The 22,180-nt window shown below is 45.6% G+C and overlaps 2 protein-coding genes across 7 annotated transcripts in view; one reads left to right on the top strand and one right to left on the bottom strand.

Annotated features, from left to right (window-relative positions):
- Positions 1–22,180, top strand: part of LOC144825247 (uncharacterized) — a 300,861-nt gene that overhangs the window by 102,125 nt on the left and 176,556 nt on the right. For 2 of the 3 annotated variants that reach the window (XM_078684090.1, XM_078684091.1), the window contains exons 2-3: positions 20,532–20,670; positions 20,949–21,029. In XM_078684090.1, the coding sequence (XP_078540216.1) occupies positions 20,532–20,670; positions 20,949–21,029 (220 nt within the window). The remainder of the gene's footprint in view (positions 1–20,531; positions 20,671–20,948; positions 21,030–22,180) is intronic. The other variant, XM_078684092.1, reaches the window with a different exon arrangement.
- LOC144825246 (F-actin-capping protein subunit alpha-1-like) overlaps positions 1–22,180 on the bottom strand; it is a 523,698-nt gene that overhangs the window by 328,947 nt on the left and 172,571 nt on the right. The window lies entirely within an intron of this gene.

Raw genomic sequence — 22,180 nt, 5'->3', positions numbered from 1 at the left:
GGTGAAGCGGTGTGCTCCCACCCCTGTTCCTGTTTAATAGTACTCCCGTGAGTCATTGAGCTGACGAGCTCGTGAATGAAACACCCGACATGCCTGTGAGAGGTTATTGACCTGAGAAAGATGTTGGCAGCCTATTCAGCAAATCCCAAATTTGAAAGACTGTAATCTCTACTTATGATGGTTAAAGAACCAGAAACACATGTGTAGAGATCTGCACACTATGTGTCAACTGTGGCAAAACACTCAAACACTCTTGAAGCAAGCAAGTAACGGAAACTGCATTTACCATAATGCCACGGGCGAACCTTGCTGGGAGGTGAAGCGCTGTGCTCCAACCCCTGTTTCTGTTTAATAGTACTCCTGTGAGTCATTGGGCTGACGAGCTCGTGAATGAAGCACCCACATGCCTGTGAAAGGTACCTGACCTGAGAAAGATGTTAGCAGCCTATTCAGCAAACCCCAATTTTGAAAGACTGTGATCTCTAGTGATGATGGTTAAAGAACCAGAAACGCTTGTCTAGAGATCAGCACTATCTGGGCCAACTGTGGCGAAACACTCGAACACTCTTGAAGCAAGCAAGTAACTGAAACTGCATGTACCATAATGCCAGGGGCAAACCTTGCTGAGAGGTAAAGCGGTGTGCTCCCACCCCTGTTCCTGTTTAATAGTACTCCCGTGACTCATTGAGCTGACGAGCTTGTGAATGAAGCACCTGCATGCCTGTGAGAGGTACCTGACTTAAGAAAGATGTTGTCGGCCTATTCAGCAAACCCTAAATTTGAAAGACAGTAATCTCTACTGCTGACGGTTAAAGAGCCAGAAACACATGTCTAGAGATCAGCACTAAATGCGCCAACTGTGGGGAAACACTCAAACACTCTTGAAATAAGCAAGTAACTGAAACTGCATTTACCATAATGCCAGGGGCGAACCTTGCTGGGAGGTGAAGCGGTCTGCTCCCACCCATGTTCCTGTTTAATAGTACTCACATGCGTCATTGAGCTGATGAGCTCGTGGATGTAGCACCTGCATGCCTGTGAGAGGTACTTGACCTGAGAAAGATGTTGGCAGCCTACTCAGCAAACCCCAAATTTGAAAGACTATAATCTCTATTGATGACGGTTAAAGAACCAGAAACACGTGTCTAGAGATTAGCACTATCTGCGCCAACTGTGGCGAAACACTTGAACACTCTGGAAGCAAGCAAGTAACTGAAACTGAATTTACCATAATGCCATGGGCAAACCTTGCTGGGAGATGAAGCGGTGTGCTCCTACCCCTGTTCCTGTTTAATAGTACTTCTGCGAGTCATTAAGCTGACGAGCTCGTGGAAGAAGCACCCGCATGCCTGTGAGAGGTACCTGACCTGAAAAAGACATTGGCAGCCTACTCAGCAAACCCCAATTTTGAAAGACTGTAATCTCTACAGATGACATTTAAAGAACCAGAAATACTTGTCTAGAGATCAGCACTATCTGTACCAACTGTGGCGAAACATTCGAACACTGTTGAAGCAAGCAAGTAACTGAAACTGCATTTACCATAATGCCAGGGGTGAACTTTGCTGGGAGGTGAAAAGGTGTGCTCCCACCCCTGTTACTGTTTAATAGTACTCCCATGAATCATTGAGCTGACAAGCTCGTGGATGAAGCACCCGCATGCCTGTGAGAGGTACCTGACCTGAGAAAGATGTTGGCAGTCTACTCAGCAAACCCAATTTTGAACGACTGTAATCTCTACTGATGACGGTTAAAGAACCAGAAATACATGTCTAGAGATCTGCACTATCTGCACCAACTTTGGCGAAACACTCAAACACTCTTGAAGCAAGCAAGTACCTGAAACTGCATTTACCATAATGCCAGGGGCGAAGCTTGCAGGGAGGTGAAGCGGATTGCTCCCACCCCTGTTCCTATTTAAATAGTACTCCCGTGAGTCATTGAGCTGACGAGCTCCAGGATGAAGCACCCGCATGCCTGTGAGAGGTACCTGAATTGAGAAAGATGTTGGCAGGTTACTTAGAAAACCCCAAATTTGAAAGACTGTAATCTCTAATGATGACGGTTAAAGAATCAGAAACACTTGTCTAGAGATCAGCACTATCTGCGCCAACAGTGGTGAAACACTCGCACACTCTTGAAGCAAGCAAGTAACTGAAACTGCATTTACTATAATGCCAGGGGCTAACCTTGCTGGGAGTTGAAGCGGTGTGCTCCTCACCCTGTTCCTATTTAATAGTAGTCTTGTGAGTCATTGAGCTGACGATCTTGTGGATGAAGCACCCGCATGCCTGTGAGAGGTACCTGTCCTGAGAAAGTTGTTGGCAGCCTACTCAGCAAACTCAAATTTAAAACACTGTAATCTCTACTGATGACGGTTAAAGAACCAGAAACACGTGTCTAGAGATCTGCACTATATGCGCCAACTGTTGGGAAACACTCAAACACTCTTGAAGCAAGCAATTAACTGAAAATGCATTTAACATAATGCCACGGGCGAAGCTTGCAGGGAGGTGAAGCGGATTGCTCCCACCCCTGTTCCTGTTTAATAGTACTCCCGTGAGTCATTGAGCTGACGAGCTCCAGGATGAAGCACCCGCATGCCTGTGAGAGGTACCTGAACTGAGAAAGATGTTGGCAGGTTACTTAGAAAACCCCAAATTTGAAAGACTGTAATCTCTAATGATGATGGTTAAAGAATCAGAAACACTTGTCTAGAGATCAGCACTATCTGCGCCAACAGTGGTGAAACACTCGCACACTCTTGAAGCAAGCAAGTAACTGAAAATGCATTTACTATAATGCCAGGGGCTAACCTTGCTGGGAGGTGAAGCGGTGTGCTCCCCACCCTGTTCCTGTTTAATAGTACTCTTGTGAGTCTTTGCGCTGACGAGCTCGTGGATGAATCATCCGCATGCCTGTGAGAGGTACCTGACCGTAGAAAGATGTTGGCAGGCTACTCAGCAAACCCAAATTTGAAAGACTGTAATCTCTACTGATGACGGTTAAAGAACCATATATATATGTCTAGAGATCAGCACTATCAGCGCCAACAGTGGTGAAACACTCGCACACTCTTGAAGCAAGCAAGTAACTGAAACTGCATTTACTATAATGCCAGGGGCTAACCTTGCTGGGAGGTGAAGCGGTGTGCTCCCCACCCTGTTCCTGTTTAATAGTACTGTTGTGAGTCTTTGCGCTGACGAGCTCGCGGATGAATCATCCGCATGCCTGTGAGAGGTACCTGACCGTAGAAAGATGTTGGCAGCCTACTCAGCAAACCCAAATTTGAAACACTGTAATCTCTACTGGTGATGCTTAAAGAACCCGAAACACGTGTCTAGAGATCAGCACTATCTGCACCAACTTTGGCGAAACACTCAAACACTGTTGAAGCAAGCAAGTAACTGAAACTGCATTTACCATAATGCCAGGGGCGAACCTTGCTGGGAGGTGAAGCGGTGTGCTCCCACCCCTGTTCCTGTTTAATAGTAGTCCTGTGAGTATTGAGCTGACGATCTCGTGGATGAAGAACCCGCATGCCTGTGAGAGGTACCTGACCTGAGAAGGATGTTGGCAGCCTACTCAGCAAACCCTAAATTTGAAAGACTGTAATCTCTACCTATGACGGTTAAAGAACCAGAAACACATGTCTAGAGATCAGCACTATCTGCGCCAACTGTGGCGAAACACTCGAACACTCAGGAAGCAAGCAAGTAACTGAAACTGCATTTACCATAATGCCAGGGGCAAACCTTGCTGGGAGGTGAAGCGGTGTGCTCCCACCCCTGTTCCTGTTTAATAGTACTCCTGTGAGTCATTGAGCTGACGAGCTCGTGAATGAAACACCCGACATGCCTGTGAGAGGTTATTAACCTGAGAAAGATGTTGGCAGCCTATTCAGCAAATCCCAAATTTGAAAGACTGTAATCTCTACTTATGATGGTTAAAGAACCAGAAACACATGTGTAGAGATCTGCACACTATGTGTCAACTGTGGCAAAACACTCAAACACTCTTGAAGCAAGCAAGTAACGGAAACTGCATTTACCATAATGCCACGGGCAAACCTTGCTGGGAGGTGAAGCGCTGTGCTCCAACCCCTGTTTCTGTTTAATAGTACTCCTGTGAGTCATTGGGCTGACGAGCTCGTGAATGAAGCACCCACATGCCTGTGAAAGGTACCTGACCTGAGAAAGATGTTGGCAGCCTATTCAGCAAACCCAAATTTGGAAAGACTGTGATCGCTAGTGATGATGGTTAAAGAACCAGAAACACTTGTCTAGAGATCAGCACTATCTGGGCCAACTGTGGCGAAACACTCGAACACTCTTGAAGCAAGCAAGTAACTGAAACTGCATGTACCATAATGCCAGGGGCAAACCTTGCTGAGAGGTGAAGCGGTGTGCTCCCACCCCTGTTCCTGTTTAATAGTACTCCCGTGACTCATTGAGCTGATGAGCTCGTGAATGAAGCACCCGCATGCCTGTGAGAGGTACCTGACTTAAGAAAGATGTTGTCAGCCTATTCTGCAAACCCTAAATTTGAAAGACTGTAATCTCTACTGCTGACGGTTAAAGAGCCAGAAACAGATGTCTAGAGATCAGCACTAAATGCGCCAACTGTGGGCAAACACTCAAACACTCTTGAAATAAGCAAGTAACTGAAACTGCATTTACCATAATGCCAGGGGCGAACCGTGCTGGGAGGTGAAGCGGTGTGCTCCCACCCCTGTTCCTGTTTAATAGTACTCACATGCGTCATTGAGCTGATGAGCTCGTGGATGTAGCACCTGCATGTCTGTGAGAGGTACTTGACCTGAGAAAGATGTTGGCAGCCTACTCAGCAAACCCCAAATTTGAAAGACTATAATCTCTACTGATGACGGTTAAAGAACCAGAAACACGTGTCTAGAGATTAGCACTATCTGCGCCAACTGTGGCGAAACACTTGAACACTCTGGAAGCAAGCAAGTAACTGAAACTGAATTTACCATAATGCCATGGGTAAACCTTGCTGGGAGATGAAGCGGTGTGCTCCTACCCCTGTTCCTGTTTAATAGTACTTCTGCGAGTCATTAAGCTGACGAGCTCGTGGAAGAAGCACCCGCATGCCTGTGAGAGGTACCTGACCTGAAAAAGACATTGGCAGCCTACTCAGCAAACCCCAATTTTGAAAGACTGTAATCTCTACAGATGACATTTAAAGAACCAGAAATACTTGTCTAGAGATCAGCACTATCTGTACCAACTGTGGCGAAACATTCGAACACTGTTGAAGCAAGCAAGTAACTGAAACTGCATTTACCATAATGCCAGGGGTGAACTTTGCTGGGAGGTGAAAAGGTGTGCTCCCACCCCTGTTACTGTTTAATAGTACTCCCATGAATCATTGAGCTGACAAGCTCGTGGATGAAGCACCCGCATGCCTGTGAGAGGTACCTGACCTGAGAAAGATGTTGGCAGTCTACTCAGCAAACCCAATTTTGAACGACTGTAATCTCTACTGATGACGGTTAAAGAACCAGAAATACATGTCTAGAGATCTGCACTATATGCGCCAACTTTGGCGAAACACTCAAACACTCTTGAAGCAAGCAAGTACCTGAAACTGCATTTACCATAATGCCAGGGGCGAAGCTTGCAGGGAGGTGAAGCGGATTGCTCCCACCCCTGTTCCTATTTAATAGTACTCCCGTGAGTCATTGAGCTGACGAGCTCCAGGATGAAGCACCCGCATGCCTGTGAGAGGTACCTGAACTGAGAAAGATGTTGGCAGGTTACTTAGAAAACCCCAAATTTGAAAGACTGTAATCTCTAATGATGACGGTTAAAGAATCAGAAACACTTGTCTAGAGATCAGCACTATCTGCGCCGACAGTGGTGAAACACTCGCACACTCTTGAAGCAAGCAAGTAACTGAAACTGCATTTACTATAATGCCAGGGGCTAACCTTGCTGGGAGTTGAAGCGGTGTGCTCCTCACCCTGTTCCTATTTAATAGTAGTCTTGTGAGTCATTGAGCTGACGATCTTGTGGATGAAGCACCGGCATGCCTGTGAGAGGTACCTGTCCTGAGAAAGTTGTTGGCAGCCTACTCAGCAAACTCAAATTTGAAACACTGTAATCTCTACTGATGACGGTTAAAGAACCAGAAACACGTGTCTAGAGATCTGCACTATATGCGCCAACTGTTGGGAAACACTCAAACACTCTTGAAGCAAGCAATTAACTGAAAATGCATTTAACATAATGCCACGGGCGAAGCTTGCAGGGAGGTGAAGCGGATTGCTCCCACCCCTGTTCCTGTTTAATAGTACTCCCGTGAGTCATTGAGCTGACGAGCTCCAGGATGAAGCACCCGCATGCCTGTGAGAGGTACCTGAACTGAGAAAGATGTTGGCAGGTTACTTAGAAAACCCCAAATTTGAAAGACTGTAATCTCTAATGATGATGGTTAAAGAATCAGAAACACTTGTCTAGAGATCAGCACTATCTGCGCCAACAGTGGTGAAACACTCGCACACTCTTGAAGCAAGCAAGTAACTGAAAATGCATTTACTATAATGCCAGGGGCTAACCTTGCTGGGAGGTGAAGCGGTGTGCTCCCCACCCTGTTCCTGTTTAATAGTACTCTTGTGAGTCTTTGCGCTGACGAGCTCGTGGATGAATCATCCGCATGCCTGTGAGAGGTACCTGACCGTAGAAAGATGTTGGCAGGCTACTCAGCAAACCCAAATTTGAAAGACTGTAATCTCTACTGATGACGGTTAAAGAACCATATATATATGTCTAGAGATCAGCACTATCAGCGCCAACAGTGGTGAAACACTCGCACACTCTTGAAGCAAGCAAGTAACTGAAACTGCATTTACTATAATGCCAGGGGCTAACCTTGCTGGGAGGTGAAGCGGTGTGCTCCCCACCCTGTTCCTGTTTAATAGTACTGTTGTGAGTCTTTGCGCTGACGAGCTCGCGGATGAATCATCCGCATGCCTGTGAGAGGTACCTGACCGTAGAAAGATGTTGGCAGCCTACTCAGCAAACCCAAATTTGAACCACTGTAATCTCTACTGGTGATGCTTAAAGAACCCGAAACACGTGTCTAGAGATCAGCACTATCTGCACCAACTTTGGCGAAACACTCAAACACTGTTGAAGCAAGCAAGTAACTGAAACTGCATTTACCATAATGCCAGGGGCGAACCTTGCTGGGAGGTGAAGCGGTGTGCTCCCACCCCTGTTCCTGTTTAATAGTAGTCCTGTGAGTATTGAGCTGACGATCTCGTGGATGAAGAACCCGCATGCCTGTGAGAGGTACCTGACCTGAGAAGGATGTTGGCAGCCTACTCAGCAAACCCTAAATTTGAAAGACTGTAATCTCTACCTATGACGGTTAAAGAACCAGAAACACATGTCTAGAGATCAGCACTATCTGCGCCAACTGTGGCGAAACACTCGAACACTCAGGAAGCAAGCAAGTAACTGAAACTGCATTTACCATAATGCCAGGGGCAAACCTTGCTGGGAGGTGAAGCGGTGTGCTCCCACCCCTGTTCCTGTTTAATAGTACTCCTGTGAGTCATTGAGCTGACGAGCTCGTGAATGAAACACCCGACATGCCTGTGAGAGGTTATTGACCTGAGAAAGATGTTGGCAGCCTATTCAGCAAATCCCAAATTTGAAAGACTGTAATCTCTACTTATGATGGTTAAAGAACCAGAAACACATGTGTAGAGATCTGCACACTATGTGTCAACTGTGGCAAAACACTCAAACACTCTTGAAGCAAGCAAGTAACGGAAACTGCATTTACCATAATGCCACGGGCAAACCTTGCTGGGAGGTGAAGCGCTGTGCTCCAACCCCTGTTTCTGTTTAATAGTACTCCTGTGAGTCATTGGTCTGACGAGCTCGTGAATGAAGCACCCACATGCCTGTGAAAGGTACCTGACCTAAGAAAGATGTTGGCAGCCTATTCAGCAAACCCAAATTTGGAAAGACTGTGATCGCTAGTGATGATGGTTAAAGAACCAGAAACACTTGTCTAGAGATCAGCACTATCTGGGCCAACTGTGGCGAAACACTCGAACACTCTTGAAGCAAGCAAGTAACTGAAACTGCATGTACCATAATGCCAGGGGCAAACCTTGCTGAGAGGTGAAGCGGTGTGCTCCCACCCCTGTTCCTGTTTAATAGTACTCCCGTGACTCATTGAGCTGATGAGCTCGTGAATGAAGCACCCGCATGCCTGTGAGAGGTACCTGACTTGAGAAAGATGTTGTCAGCCTATTCTGCAAACCCTAAATTTGAAAGACTGTAATCTCTACTGCTGACGGTTAAAGAGCCAGAAACAGATGTCTAGAGATCAGCACTAAATGCGCCAACTGTGGGGAAACACTCAAACACTCTTGAAATAAGCAAGTAACTGAAACTGCATTTACCATAATGCCAGGGGCGAACCGTGCTGGGAGGTGAAGCGGTGTGCTCCCACCCCTGTTCCTGTTTAATAGTACTCACATGCGTCATTGAGCTGATGAGCTCGTGGATGTAGCACCTGCATGTCTGTGAGAGGTACTTGACCTGAGAAAGATGTTGGCAGCCTACTCAGCAAACCCCAAATTTGAAAGACTATAATCTCTACTGATGACGGTTAAAGAACCAGAAACACGTGTCTAGAGATTAGCACTATCTGCGCCAACTGTGGCGAAACACTTGAACACTCTGGAAGCAAGCAAGTAACTGAAACTGAATTTACCATAATGCCATGGGCAAACCTTGCTGGGAGGTGAAGTGGTGTTCTCCTACCCCTGTTTAATAGTACTCCTGCGAGTCATTAAGCTGACGAGCTCGTGGATGAAGCACCCGCATGCCTGTGAGAAGTACCTGACCAGAGAAAGACATTGGCAGCCTACTCAGCAAACCCCAATTTTGAAAGACTGTAATCTCTACAGATTACGTTTAAAGAACCAGAAATACTTGTCTAGAGATCAGCACTATCTGTACCAACTGTGGCGAAACATTCGAACACTGTTGAAGCAAGCAAGTAACTGAAACTGCATTTACCATAAGGCCAGGGGTGAACCTTGCTGGGAGGTGAAGCGGTGTGCTCCCACCCCTGTTACTGTTTAATAGTACTCCCATGAGTCATTGAGCTGACGAGCTCGTGGATGAAGCACCCGCATGCCTGTGAGAGGTACCTGACCTGAGAAAGATGTTGGCAACCTACTCAGCAAAACCAATTTTGAAAGACTGTAATCTCTACTGATGACGGTTAAAGAACCAGAAACACATGTCTAGAGATCTGCACTATCTGTGCCAACTTTGGCGAAACACTCAAACACTCTTGAAGCAAGCAAGTACCTGAAACTGCATTTACCACAATGCCAGGGGCGAACCTTGCTGGGAGTTGAAGCGGTGTGCTCCCCACCCTGTTCCTATTTAATAGTAGTCTTGTGAGTCATTGAGCTGACGATCTTGTGGATGAAGCACCCGCATGCCTGTGAGAGGTACCTGTCCTGAGAAAGTTGTTGGCAGCCTACTCAGCAAACTCAAATTTGAAACACTGTAATCTCTACTGATGACGGTTAAAGAACCAGAAACACGTGTCTAGAGATCTGCACTATATGCGCCAACTGTTGCGAAACACTCAAACACTCTTGAAGCAAGCAATTAACTGAAACTACATTTAACATAATGCCACGGGCGAACCTTGCAGGGAGGTGAAGTGGGTTTCTCCCAGCCCTGTTCTTGTTTAATAGTACTCGCGTGAGTCATTGAGCTGACGAGCTCCTGGATGAAGCACCCGCATGCCTGTGAGAGGTACCTGAACTGAGAAAGATGTTGGCAGGTTACTTAGAAAACCCCAAATTTGAAAGCTTGTAATCTCTAATGATGACGGTTAAAGAACCAAAAACACGTGTCTAGAGATCAGCATTATCTGCGCCAACTGTGGAGAAACACTCGAACACTCTTGAATCAAGCAAGTAACTGAAACTGCATTTACCATAATGCCAGGGGCGGACTTTGCAGGGATGGGAAGCGGTGTGCTGCCAACCCTGTTCCTGTTTAATAGTACTCAGGTGAGTAATTGAGATGATGAGGTCGTTAATGAAGCACCCGCATGCCTGTGAGAGGTACCTGACCTGAGAAAGATGTTGGCAGCCTACTCAGCAAACCCCAAATTTGAAATACTGTAATCTCTACTCATGACGGTTAAAGCACCAGAAACACTTGTCTGGAGATCAGCACTATCTGTGCCAACTGTGGCAAAACACTCAAACACTCTTGAAGCAAGCAAGTAACTGAAACTGCATTTACCATAATGCCAGGGGCGAACTTTGCTAGGAGGTGAAGCGGTGTGCTCCCCACCCTGTTCTTGTTTAATAGTACTCTCATGAGTCATTGAGCTGACGAACTCGTTGATGAAGCACCCGCATGCCTGTGAGAGGTACCTGACCTGAGAAAGATGTTGGCAGCCTACTCAGCAAACCCCAAATTTGAAAAACTATAATCTCTACTGATGACGGTTAAAGAACCAGAAACACATGTCTAGAGATCAGCACTATCTGCGCCAACTGTGGCGAAACACTCGAACACTCAGGAAGCAAGCAAGTAACTGAAACTGCATTTACCATAATGCCAGGGGCAAACCTTGCTGGGAGGTGAAGCGGTGTGCTCCCACCCCTGTTCCTGTTTAATAGTACTCCCGTGAGTCATTGAGCTGACGAGCTCGTGAATGAAACACCCGACATGCCTGTGAGAGGTTATTGACCTGAGAAAGATGTTGGCAGCCTATTCAGCAAATCCCAAATTTGAAAGACTGTAATCTATACTTATGATGGTTAAAGAACCAGAAACACATGTGTAGAGATCTGCACACTATGTGTCAACTGTGGCAAAACACTCAAACACTCTTGAAGCAAGCAAGTAACGGAAACTGCATTTACCATAATGCCACGGGCGAACCTTGCTGGGAGGTGAAGCGCTGTGCTCCAACCCCTGTTTCTGTTTAATAGTACTCCTGTGAGTCATTGGGCTGACGAGCTCGTGAATGAAGCACCCACATGCCTGTGAAAGGTACCTGACCTGAGAAAGATGTTGGCAGCCTATTCAGCAAACCCCAATTTTGAAAGACTGTGATCTCTGGTGATGATGGTTAAAGAACCAGAAACACTTGTCTAGAGATCAGCACTATCTGGGCCAACTGTGGCGAAACACTCGAACACTCTTGAAGCAAGCAAGTAACTGAAACTGCATTTACCATAACGCCAGGGGCGGACTTTGCTGGGATGGGAAGCGGTGTGCTGCCAACCCTGTTCCTGTTTAATAGTACTCAGGTGAGTCATTGAGCTGATGAGCTCGTTAATGAAGCACCCGCATGCCTGTGAGAGGTACCTGACCTGAGAAAGAAGTTGGCAGCCTACTCAGCAAACCCCAAATTTGAAATACTGTAATCTCTACTGATGACGGTTAAAGAACCAGAAACACGTGTCTAGAGATTAGCACTATCTGCGCCAACTGTGGCGAAACACTTGAACACTCTGGAAGCAAGCAAGTAACTGAAACTGAATTTACCATAATGCCATGGGCAAACCTTGCTGGGAGGTGAAGTGGTGTTCTCCTACCCCTGTTTAATAGTACTCCTGCGAGTCATTAAGCTGACGAGCTCGTGGATGAAGCACCCGCATGCCTGTGAGAAGTACCTGACCAGAGAAAGACATTGGCAGCCTACTCAGCAAACCCCAATTTTGAAAGACTGTAATCTCTACAGATTACGGTTAAAGAACCAGAAATACTTGTCTAGAGATCAGCACTATCTGTACCAACTGTGGCGAAACATTCGAACACTGTTGAAGCAAGCAAGTAACTGAAACAGCATTTACCATAAGGCCAGGGGTGAACCTTGCTGGGAGGTGAAGCGGTGTGCTCCCACCCCTGCTACTGTTTAATAGTACTCCCATGAGTCATTGAGCTGACGAGCTCGTGGATGAAGCACCCGCATGCCTGTGAGAGGTACCTGACCTGAGAAAGATGTTGGCAACCTACTCAGCAAAACCAATTTTGAAAGACTGTAATCTCTACTGATGACGGTTAAAGAACCAGAAACACATGTCTAGAGATCTGCACTATCTGTGCCAACTTTGGCGAAACACTCAAACACTCTTGAAGCAAGCAAGTACCTGAAACTGCATTTACCACAATGCCAGGGGCGAACCTTGCTGGGAGTTGAAGCGGTGTGCTCCCCACCCTGTTCCTATTTAATAGTAGTCTTGTGAGTCATTGAGCTGACGATCTTGTGGATGAAGCACCCGCATGCCTGTGAGAGGTACCTGTCCTGAGAAAGTTGTTGGCAGCCTACTCAGCAAACTCAAATTTGAAACACTGTAATCTCTACTGATGACGGTTAAAGAACCAGAAACACGTGTCTAGAGATCTGCACTATATGCGCCAACTGTTGCGAAACACTCAAACACTCTTGAAGCAAGCAATTAACTGAAACTACATTTAACATAATGCCACGGGCGAACCTTGCAGGGAGGTGAAGCGGGTTTCTCCCAGCCCTGTTCCTGTTTAATAGTACTCGCGTGAGTCATTGAGCTGACGAGCTCCTGGATGAAGCACCCGCATGCCTGTGAGAGGTACCTGAACTGAGAAAGATGTTGGCAGGTTACTTAGAAAACCCCAAATTTGAAAGCCTGTAATCTCTAATGATGACGGTTAAAGAACCAAAAACACGTGTCTAGAGATCAGCATTATCTGCGCCAACTGTGGAGAAACACTCGAACACTCTTGAATCAAGCAAGTAACTGAAACTGCATTTACCATAATGCCAGGGGCGGACTTTGCAGGGATGGGAAGCGGTGTGCTGCCAACCCTGTTCCTGTTTAATAGTACTCAGGTGAGTAATTGAGCTGATGAGGTCGTTAATGAAGCACCCGCATGCCTGTGAGAGGTACCTGACCTGAGAAAGATGTTGGCAGCCTACTCAGCAAACCCCAAATTTGAAATACTGTAATCTCTACTGATGACGGTTAAAGCACCAGAAACACTTGTCTGGAGATCAGCACTATCTGTGCCAACTGTGGCAAAACACTCAAACACTCTTGAAGCAAGCAAGTAACTGAAACTGCATTTACCATAATGCCAGGGGCGAATTTGCTAGGAGGTGAAGCGGTGTGCTCCCCACCCTGTTCTTGTTTAATAGTACTCTCATGAGTCATTGAGCTGACGAACTCGTTGATGAAGCACCCGCATGCCTGTGAGAGGTACCTGACCTGAGAAAGATGTTGGCAGCCTACTCAGCAAACCCCAAATTTGAAAAACTATAATCTCTACTGATGACGGTTAAAGAACCAGAAACACATGTCTAGAGATCAGCACTATCTGCGCCAACTGTGGCGAAACACTCGAACACTCAGGAAGCAAGCAAGTAACTGAAACTGCATTTACCATAATGCCAGGGGCAAACCTTGCTGGGAGGTGAAGCGGTGTGCTCCCACCCCTGTTCCTGTTTAATAGTACTCCCGTGAGTCATTGAGCTGACGAGCTCGTGAATGAAACACCCGACATGCCTGTGAGAGGTTATTGACCTGAGAAAGATGTTGGCAGCCTATTCAGCAAATCCCAAATTTGAAAGACTGTAATCTCTAATTATGATGGTTAAAGAACCAGAAACACATGTGTAGAGATCTGCACACTATGTGTCAACTGTGGCAAAACACTCAAACACTCTTGAAGCAAGCAAGTAACGGAAACTGCATTTACCATAATGCCACGGGCGAACCTTGCTGGGAGGTGAAGCGCTGTGCTCCAACCCCTGTTTCTGTTTAATAGTACTCCTGTGAGTCATTGGGCTGACGAGCTCGTGAATGAAGCACCCACATGCCTGTGAAAGGTACCTGACCTGAGAAAGATGTTGGCAGCCTATTCAGCAAACCCCAATTTTGAAAGACTGTGATCTCTGGTGATGATGGTTAAAGAACCAGAAACACTTGTCTAGAGATCAGCACTATCTGGGCCAACTGTGGCGAAACACTCGAACACTCTTGAAGCAAGCAAGTAACTGAAACTGCATGTACCATAATGCCAGGGACGAACCTTGCTGGGAGGTGAAGCGGTGTGCTCCCACCCCTGTTCCTGTTTAATAGTACTCACATGCGTCATTGAGCTGATGAGCTCGTGGATGTAGCACCTGCATGCCTGTGAGAGGTACTTGACCTGAGAAAGATGTTGGCAGCCTACTCAGCAAACCCCAAATTTGAAAGACTATAAGCTCTACTGATGACGGTTAAAGAACCAGAAACACGTGTCTAGAGATTAGCGCTATCTGCGCCAACTGTGGCGAAACACTTGAACACTCTGGAAGCAAGCAAGTAACTGAAACTGAATTTACCATAATGCCATGGGCAAACCTTGCTGGGAGGTGAAGCGGTGTGCTCCTACCCCTGTTTAATAGTACTCCTGCGAGTCATTAAGCTGACGAGCTCGTGGATGAAGCACCCGCATGCCTGTGAGAGGTACCTGACCTGAGAAAGACATTGGCAGCCTACTCAGCAAACCCCAATTTTGAAAGACTGTAATCTCTACAGATGACGTTTAAAGAACCAGAAATACTTGTCTAGAGATCAGCACTATCTGTACCAACTGTGGCGAAACATTCGAACACTGTTGAAGCAAGCAAGTAACTGAAACTGCATTTACCATAAGGCCAGGGGTGAACCTTGCTGGGAGGTGAAGCGGTGTGCTCCCACCCCTGTTACTGTTTAATAGTACTCCCATGAGTCATTGAGCTGACGAGCTCGTGGATGAAGCACCCGTATGCCTGTGAGAGGTACCTGACCTGAGAAAGATGTTGGCAGCCTACTCAGCAAACCCAATTTTGAAAGACTCTAATCTCTACTGATGACGGTTAAAGAACCAGAAACACATGTCTAGAGATCTGCACTATCTGTGCCAACTTTGGCGAAACACTCAAACACTCTTGAAGCAAGCAAGTACCTGAAACTGCATTTACCACAATGCCAGGGGCGAACCTTGCTGGGAGTTGAAGCGGTGTTCTCCCCACCCTGTTCCTATTTAATAGTAGTCTTGTGAGTCATTGAGCTGACGATCTTGTGGATGAAGCACCCGCATGCCTGTGAGAGGTAACTGTCCTGAGAAAGTTGTTGGCAGCCTACTCAGCAAACTCAAATTTGAAACACTGTAATCTCTACTGATGACGGTTAAAGAACCAGAAACACATGTCTAGAGATCTTCACTATATGCGCCAACTGTTGTGAAACACTCAAACACTCTTGAAGCAAGCAATTAACTGAAACTGCATTTAACATAATGCCACGGGCGAACCTTGCAGGGAGGTGAAGCGGATTGCTCCCACCCCTGTTCCTGTTTAATAGAACTCCCGTGAGTCATTGAGCTGACAAGCTCCTGGATGAAGCACCCGCATGCCTGTGAGAGGTACCTGAACTGAGAAAGATGTTGGCAGGTTACTTAGAAAACCCCAAATTTGAAAGCCTGTAATCTCTAATGATGACGGTTAAAGAACCAAAAACACATGTCTAGAGATCAGCATTATCTGCGCCAACTGTGGAGAAACACTCGAACACTCTTGAATCAAGCAAGTAACTGAAACTGCATTTACCATAACGCCAGGGGCGGACTTTGCTGGGATGGGAAGCGGTGTGCTGCCAACCCTGTTCCTGTTTAATAGTACTCAGGTGAGTCATTGAGCTGATGAGCTCGTTAATGAAGCACCCGCATGCCTGTGAGAGGTACCTGACCTGAGAAAGATGTTGGCAGCCTACTCAGCAAACCCCAAATTTGAAATACTGTAATCTCTACTGATGACGGTTAAAGAACCAGAAACACTTGTCTGGAGATCAGCACTATCTGTGCCAACTGTGGCAAAACACTCAAACACTCTTGAAGCAAGCAAGTAACTGAAACTGCATTTACCATAATGCCAGGGGCGAACTTTGCTGGGAGTTGAAGCGGTGTGCTCCCCACCCTGTTCTTGTTTAATAGTACTCTCATTAGTCATTGAGCTGACAAGCTCGTGGATGAAGCACCCGCATGCCTGTGAAAGGTACCTGACCTGAGAAAGATGTTGGCAGCCTACTCAGCAAACCCAAATTTGAAAGACTGTAATCTCTACTGATGACGGTAAAAGAACCAGAAACACGTGTCTAGAGATCAGCACTATCTGCGCCAACTGTGGTGAAACACTCAAACACTCTTGAAGCAAGCAAGTAACTGAAACTGCATTTACCATAATGCCAAGGGCGAACCTTGCTGGGAGGTGAAGCGGTGTGCTCCCCACCCTGTTCCTGTTTAATAGTACTCCTGTGAGTCATTGAGCTGACAAGCTCGTGGATGAAGCACCCGCATGCCTGTGAGAGGTACCTGACCTGCGATAGATGTTGGCAGCCTACTCAGCAAACTCAAATTTGAAAGACTGTAATCTCTACTGATGACGGTTAAAGAACCAGAAACACATGTCTAGAGATCAGCACTATCTGCGCCAAATGTGGCGAAACAATTGAACACTCTTGAAGCAAGTAAGTAACTGAAACTGCATTTGCCATAATGCCAGGGGTGAACCTTGCTGGGAGGTTAAGGAGTTTGCTTCCACCCCTGTTCCTATCTGCATCATTTCACTCTGGATATTCTTTAAGGCTCTTAAACAAAGGCTACCTGCTAGCCTAACCGTTGAGTATATTTTTTAGGGATTTCCCGACATGCAACAGTAACTATATTCTCCAATGAGAAATCATATGCAGGTGCCAAAATCTTGGAAGAGCTCAAAACCAAAGTATTTGAGTTGTTTCAATCCAGAGATCTCAGAATAAGATATATTACCACTATCAATTCCATGGGTAAGGGAGGATAATACAGAGACTCACGTTTAGCACATTGCATCAACCTAATCATGCAGAATATTTTTTTTTAAAGTGGCAGTCGTCAACAGCATACTGGTCATCTGCTGTCAGATTTGCACTCATTTCAGTCATTCTTTTAAATCCTGGAAGCAGTTGAGGATTATTCAGCACGTTAATATTATCACTGTATAAGCTCTCATACAAGAGGTGCTAATGCATTAAAACTCCACTTGCTACATCTTGCAAGGCATGTTTCGGCAGCACACAGTTATCAATGATTACGTTCTACAAAGGAGAGGAGAAGCAACTGCCTAAGCCATGATGAGAGATGTTGCAAATTGTGACTTTTGCCTGTGGTCAACAGGTTAAACCTTCCAATAAAATGCTGCAAAAACATATTATGTCCTTTGAAGAGTGCATCTAAGCCATGATGCTGAATCCACATTACAAAAACTGCTAGCCACCTTTTTCAACAGTGGATGTTTCATTTTAAAAGAACTGAATCAACAACGTGGTTCGCCTAGAAGATGAACCATAATACATTAAAAGCCACAGAACTGAAGAGAGTCTGATTTATTCAGAATCAAGAGGCATGTCGCAACTACAGTAGTGGCACCCAGAAGTGATAACACTATAGTCTGCATTTGAACCTTAAGCACCAACAGCTTCACTTCCAACATCTGCAATGGGTTGATTTAAGTATAAAGCAGGAATTAAATCAATTGTACTGACACAGACAATTCAGAAACAGCAAGTAACAGTAACAATGACTCTTGAGATGTTATATGACTTTTTAAATAAGCCACCAGAGGCCTACCTGTACCAAGACCCATTGCTCTAATGGCATGGGAAGGAGGATCAATACCCAGGACTCCGCAAGCTGGCAATGAAGTATCTGGCAAATCCTGCAACCAATGTATCTTTGGAGCATGTGTTCGGTACAGCTGGAGCTATTGCCACAGTCAGAAAGACCAGTCTCTCTACTCAGAATGTGAAGAGACTGACGAAGATTAAAAGGAAAAATGAACATTACATACCTAAAAACTACAATGCTCCAAAAAATGAAAATGTGGATGAGGGATGCATGTCAGATATCAGACGTGTGGTGAGTGATAATCCTCCAGATGACCTACTTAAATTTAAGGATGAACTCTACTTTCCAGATGAAAAAAAATAATAACACAATATAATAACACAGCACAAATGTCTGCTTTGTAAAACAATACAACAAAAAAACAGGAACTTTTTGGGGTGTTCAGCGAATGTAAATAAATGTAAATAGACCAGTGTGCCTGGCACAGTAAACAGTCATGAAGGATGCAGCCATTTGTCCTCGTGACTAAGTGGTGACAAAGAAAGAAAACTAATTCAACCTTAGGGTCATCTGTAGACTTTACAGAATCTATGTCAGCGATTAACACCTCCAAACTATTTCAAGAAAGCAAATTAGTTCACCCCAGCACTCCAAGTATCCAAGCGATCCTGCCGATGACTCAAAAAGACGTGGGGGAACAGCAAAACCCCAGAAACACGCACCACATGCAGAACAACCACCACAGCATACCCCCAACTTACCAAATCCACAAAGAAGAACTTCCTCCAAGACAGAGTCCTCACCAATGCCAACAACTCAAAAGAACTTTCCTCCATCATCCAGAATTTGCCAAACCCAGCAGCGAAATTACAGACATCCCGCTTCCAAGACCTCTGCAACAGACTCAACACCTTTTTCCAGCTCAAGATGAAGACGCTTTGCGACATCTTCAACAACCAGGACCTCTGCATCGCCTCAGCCCCCACCTCCAGCGACACCACCCAATAAACCCTTCCCACGTGGACCCCCCTCACGACAGAAGACACCTTCAAGATCATGAAGAGCATCCACTCCGGAGCACCCGTGGGATCCCTGTCCCCACACATCTTCAACAGAGCCACTAAAGCTATCCCACCCAAACTATGCAAGACCATCAACTGCTCCCATGAGACCGCCACATTCCCCAACAACTGGAAACACGCCAAAGTCAACTCCCTCCTGAAGGAATCCTCCACAGACCCGACGTACCTCAAGAATATAAGGCCCACCTCACTGCTTCCATTTGCAGCCAAAGTCATCAAAAAGGCCATCAACATCCAGCTAGCAAACTTCATCGAAGCCAACAATGACCTGGACACCTCCCAATCTGGATTCCGCAGCAACCACAGCACCTAGACCGCCCTACTCGCTGACACCGATGACATCAGCGCCCTCCTCGACGTTGGCCAAACGGCATCCCACATCCTCCTCAGCCACCAGACTCCATGGAGTCGGCATCTGAGGAAAGGCCCTAGACTGGATACGCTCATTTCTCACAGGCAGAACTCAGCGAGTCAGACTCTCGCCCTACCTCTCAGAACCAACAAAGACCAGATGTGGAGTACCCTAGGGATGCTCCCTCAGCCCTACCCTCTTCAACATCTACATGGCCCTCCTCGCAACCATATTCAGAAACCACGGGCTCAACATCATCTCCTATGCCGACGACACCCAGCTCATCCTCTCCCTCAACAAGGAACCCAACATCACCCGGCACAACTTCCAAGAAAGGATGAAAGCCGTCGCCACCTGGATGAAGGACAGCTGCCTAAAACTCAACTCCAAAGAAACAGGAGTCCTCTTCTTTGGCTCCACCCTTTCAGCATCGGGTGATTCCTAGTAGGCCCCCCGCCCTTGGAAACCCCCATTCCAGACAGACCACACACTAAACCTCAGCATCATACTAGATCATCACCCACTGTGAATTGCCAGATCAAAGCCGTATCCTCGGCCTGCTTCAACAACCTCCGCATACTCCCGAAAACGTTCAGATGGATCCCCTGCAAAACCAGAAAAACTGCCAGATATGCCTTCATCATTAGCAGACTGGACTACAATAAGGCCCTCTAAGCCGGAATCAACAAAAAAACTTCTCCGAAAGCTCCAGACAGTCTAGAACACCACAGCCAGACTGATCATAGACATCCCCTCCTCAACCACATCACCCAACACCTCCGCGACCTCCACTGGCTCCCCGTCGAAAGAAAAATAACATTCAGGCTCCTCACGCATGCATACAAGGCCCTTCACAACATCGGACCAGCATACCTAAACAACTGCCTCTCCTTCTACATAATCAAGAGAATCCTCCGATCAGCTGACCTCTCTCAGCCATGCCATGCATCTACAAGATCAGAATGGGGGGGGGGAGATCCTTCACCAACCATGGAACCAAGACCTAAAACGACCTTCCCCTCCATCTCCGTCTAAGCATTGCACATATCCTGTTCAGGACAGACTTCAAGACCTGGCTGTTCAGCACCCTAAGGTGCCCCCCCACCACCTCCAGTGTCTTGAGACCCTCGCAGGTGACTAGTTCTGCTATACAAACCCCCAATTGATTGATTGATTGATTGATATCAATAAAAGCCAAATTATATTTTATGGATTGGATATGACAGGCTTAGCTTAGGTAAATTTGTATTTTCAATCTTGCGTGACAAGTGCTTGATTTAGGATGAATGCATGGATTGTTACTTTATTTGATTTGCACACCAGCACCTCTTGGTTCTTCTAAAACTTCTCAGTTTACCTAGACTAGATTAAGATTAAAATTATTTTTATTATCTTGTTCAATAGATCTGTCTCTTTTTGGAAGAAGAAATACAATTGACAAGTTTCAACAACAACATGCGTAGGAAGGAACAAAGCCTATATACTTCTGTGGAAACAGGAGGACTCGAAGAGGCCTACCTCTGTGGACTGGAAATAGAAATGGGTGAGTAATTTATAATAATGCAGACAAGCGCTTGAGTGGCAAATCTTAAGTGGTTGTCAACTTGTGTTGGACATGTTGATGATGATGGGCACAGCTAGACTTTTTTATTGTTTGGATGATAAATCATTGAGGGTACTTGCAGCTAGTTGTCTGGAATCTGTGGTACTAGTTGTTTGCTAGTTAATTGTATGCTAGCTTATGCTCCACTCTGTGACTCCTCCTTGAGCACCATGTTTACCATTACCCTCAAATATTGTTGTTTTCTTTTCTCATGCAAGAGGCCGTCTCTTCTGCAAAGAGGAATATCCATGCTCAGGTTCACTCTTGCTCCCAAGACAGACAATGCGAGAAGAATGCAGGTGCACCATTTGAATACAGTATCATGTTTCTTAATTTTTATTATAAATATTTCCTCAACTGTGTGTATCACTGCCATTTTGAACTTCAGCCTAGATAACTATTATAACTAACGTGGAGGTCTTTTGACTGCTGAAGAATGAAGAGGTTATCTCAATAGTCATCTTCCTTCCATGCTGCATTCTGTGTTTGTCTCTCTAAAATATTACCTAATTCTAAATAGTAGAAGTACAACACAACAAAATCACATTGCAATAATGCAGCACAATCAAAAAAGAACACATCCCTCCCCAAAAAATGTTAAACAACAAATGTGCACAATTGTTCTTCTCACACATTACCACCTCCTGAAACCTGCTTTCATAGGACTGTGGTAAAAGCTTAGTGGAGCAAGCACTGCCTCAACTTACCGCTAAGAATGTGAAATAGCGATAGTCAAAAATGTTTTGTGATTTGGCTAGGTCTTAAAGCACTTTCAAAGCTGCCACTGTCTGATGCCATCATAATAATCTAAACACTGCTGGTATCCAAAAGTGGGTTGAGATTATCCATGAAAAAGTAATTTAACCACTCTGTTCTACGACAATGCCTTCCTGTTTCATATGGGGTCACAGTTAGAGAGCATATGGGGCACCATCTGTTAAGGGAACGAGAGATTCAGAAGGATAGGTTTTAAAGGAAGCAAATGTATCCATAGTTGGCATTTCTACAAGTATAAATGACTGCCACTCTTTTCAATTATCATGTAAAAAATAGAGTCCAAAGAGGCCAAATAATATCATTCATATACAATGTCTGTTGTTGATCTGAAAGGTGAATTCTAGTTGCATTGTAATTGCAGATTGAAATGTCTGTGTTTCTCTATGTTTGTTTATGTTTGTGAATCATGTTTTAACAGTGCCTTGAGTAAGCAGCCATTCTTTGTGAATGCCTCAACAATATTAGTGTGCTTTTTTGCTCTTCAATCCCCTAGAAAGCGTTCATCTTACTTATTATGCTAATCACCCCCAGCTGTGGAGCGCTCCAGCCGTGACACCATGGGGGAGCCAGGCAAGGTGCAGCTGCAAATCATGAATCTAATGATAGAGTCAGAAAAGCAGGCCATTAGAAATGTATCTCATTGCACTCATACAGTCTATTCCTTCTGCTCCTA

Source organism: Lissotriton helveticus, chromosome 3_1 (genome assembly GCF_964261635.1).
Source record: "Lissotriton helveticus chromosome 3_1, aLisHel1.1, whole genome shotgun sequence".
In the NCBI taxonomy this organism is placed as follows: domain Eukaryota; kingdom Metazoa; phylum Chordata; class Amphibia; order Caudata; family Salamandridae; genus Lissotriton; species Lissotriton helveticus.
Note: the sequence above shows the minus strand (reverse complement) of the source record. Positions and strands in the feature narration are given on the sequence as shown.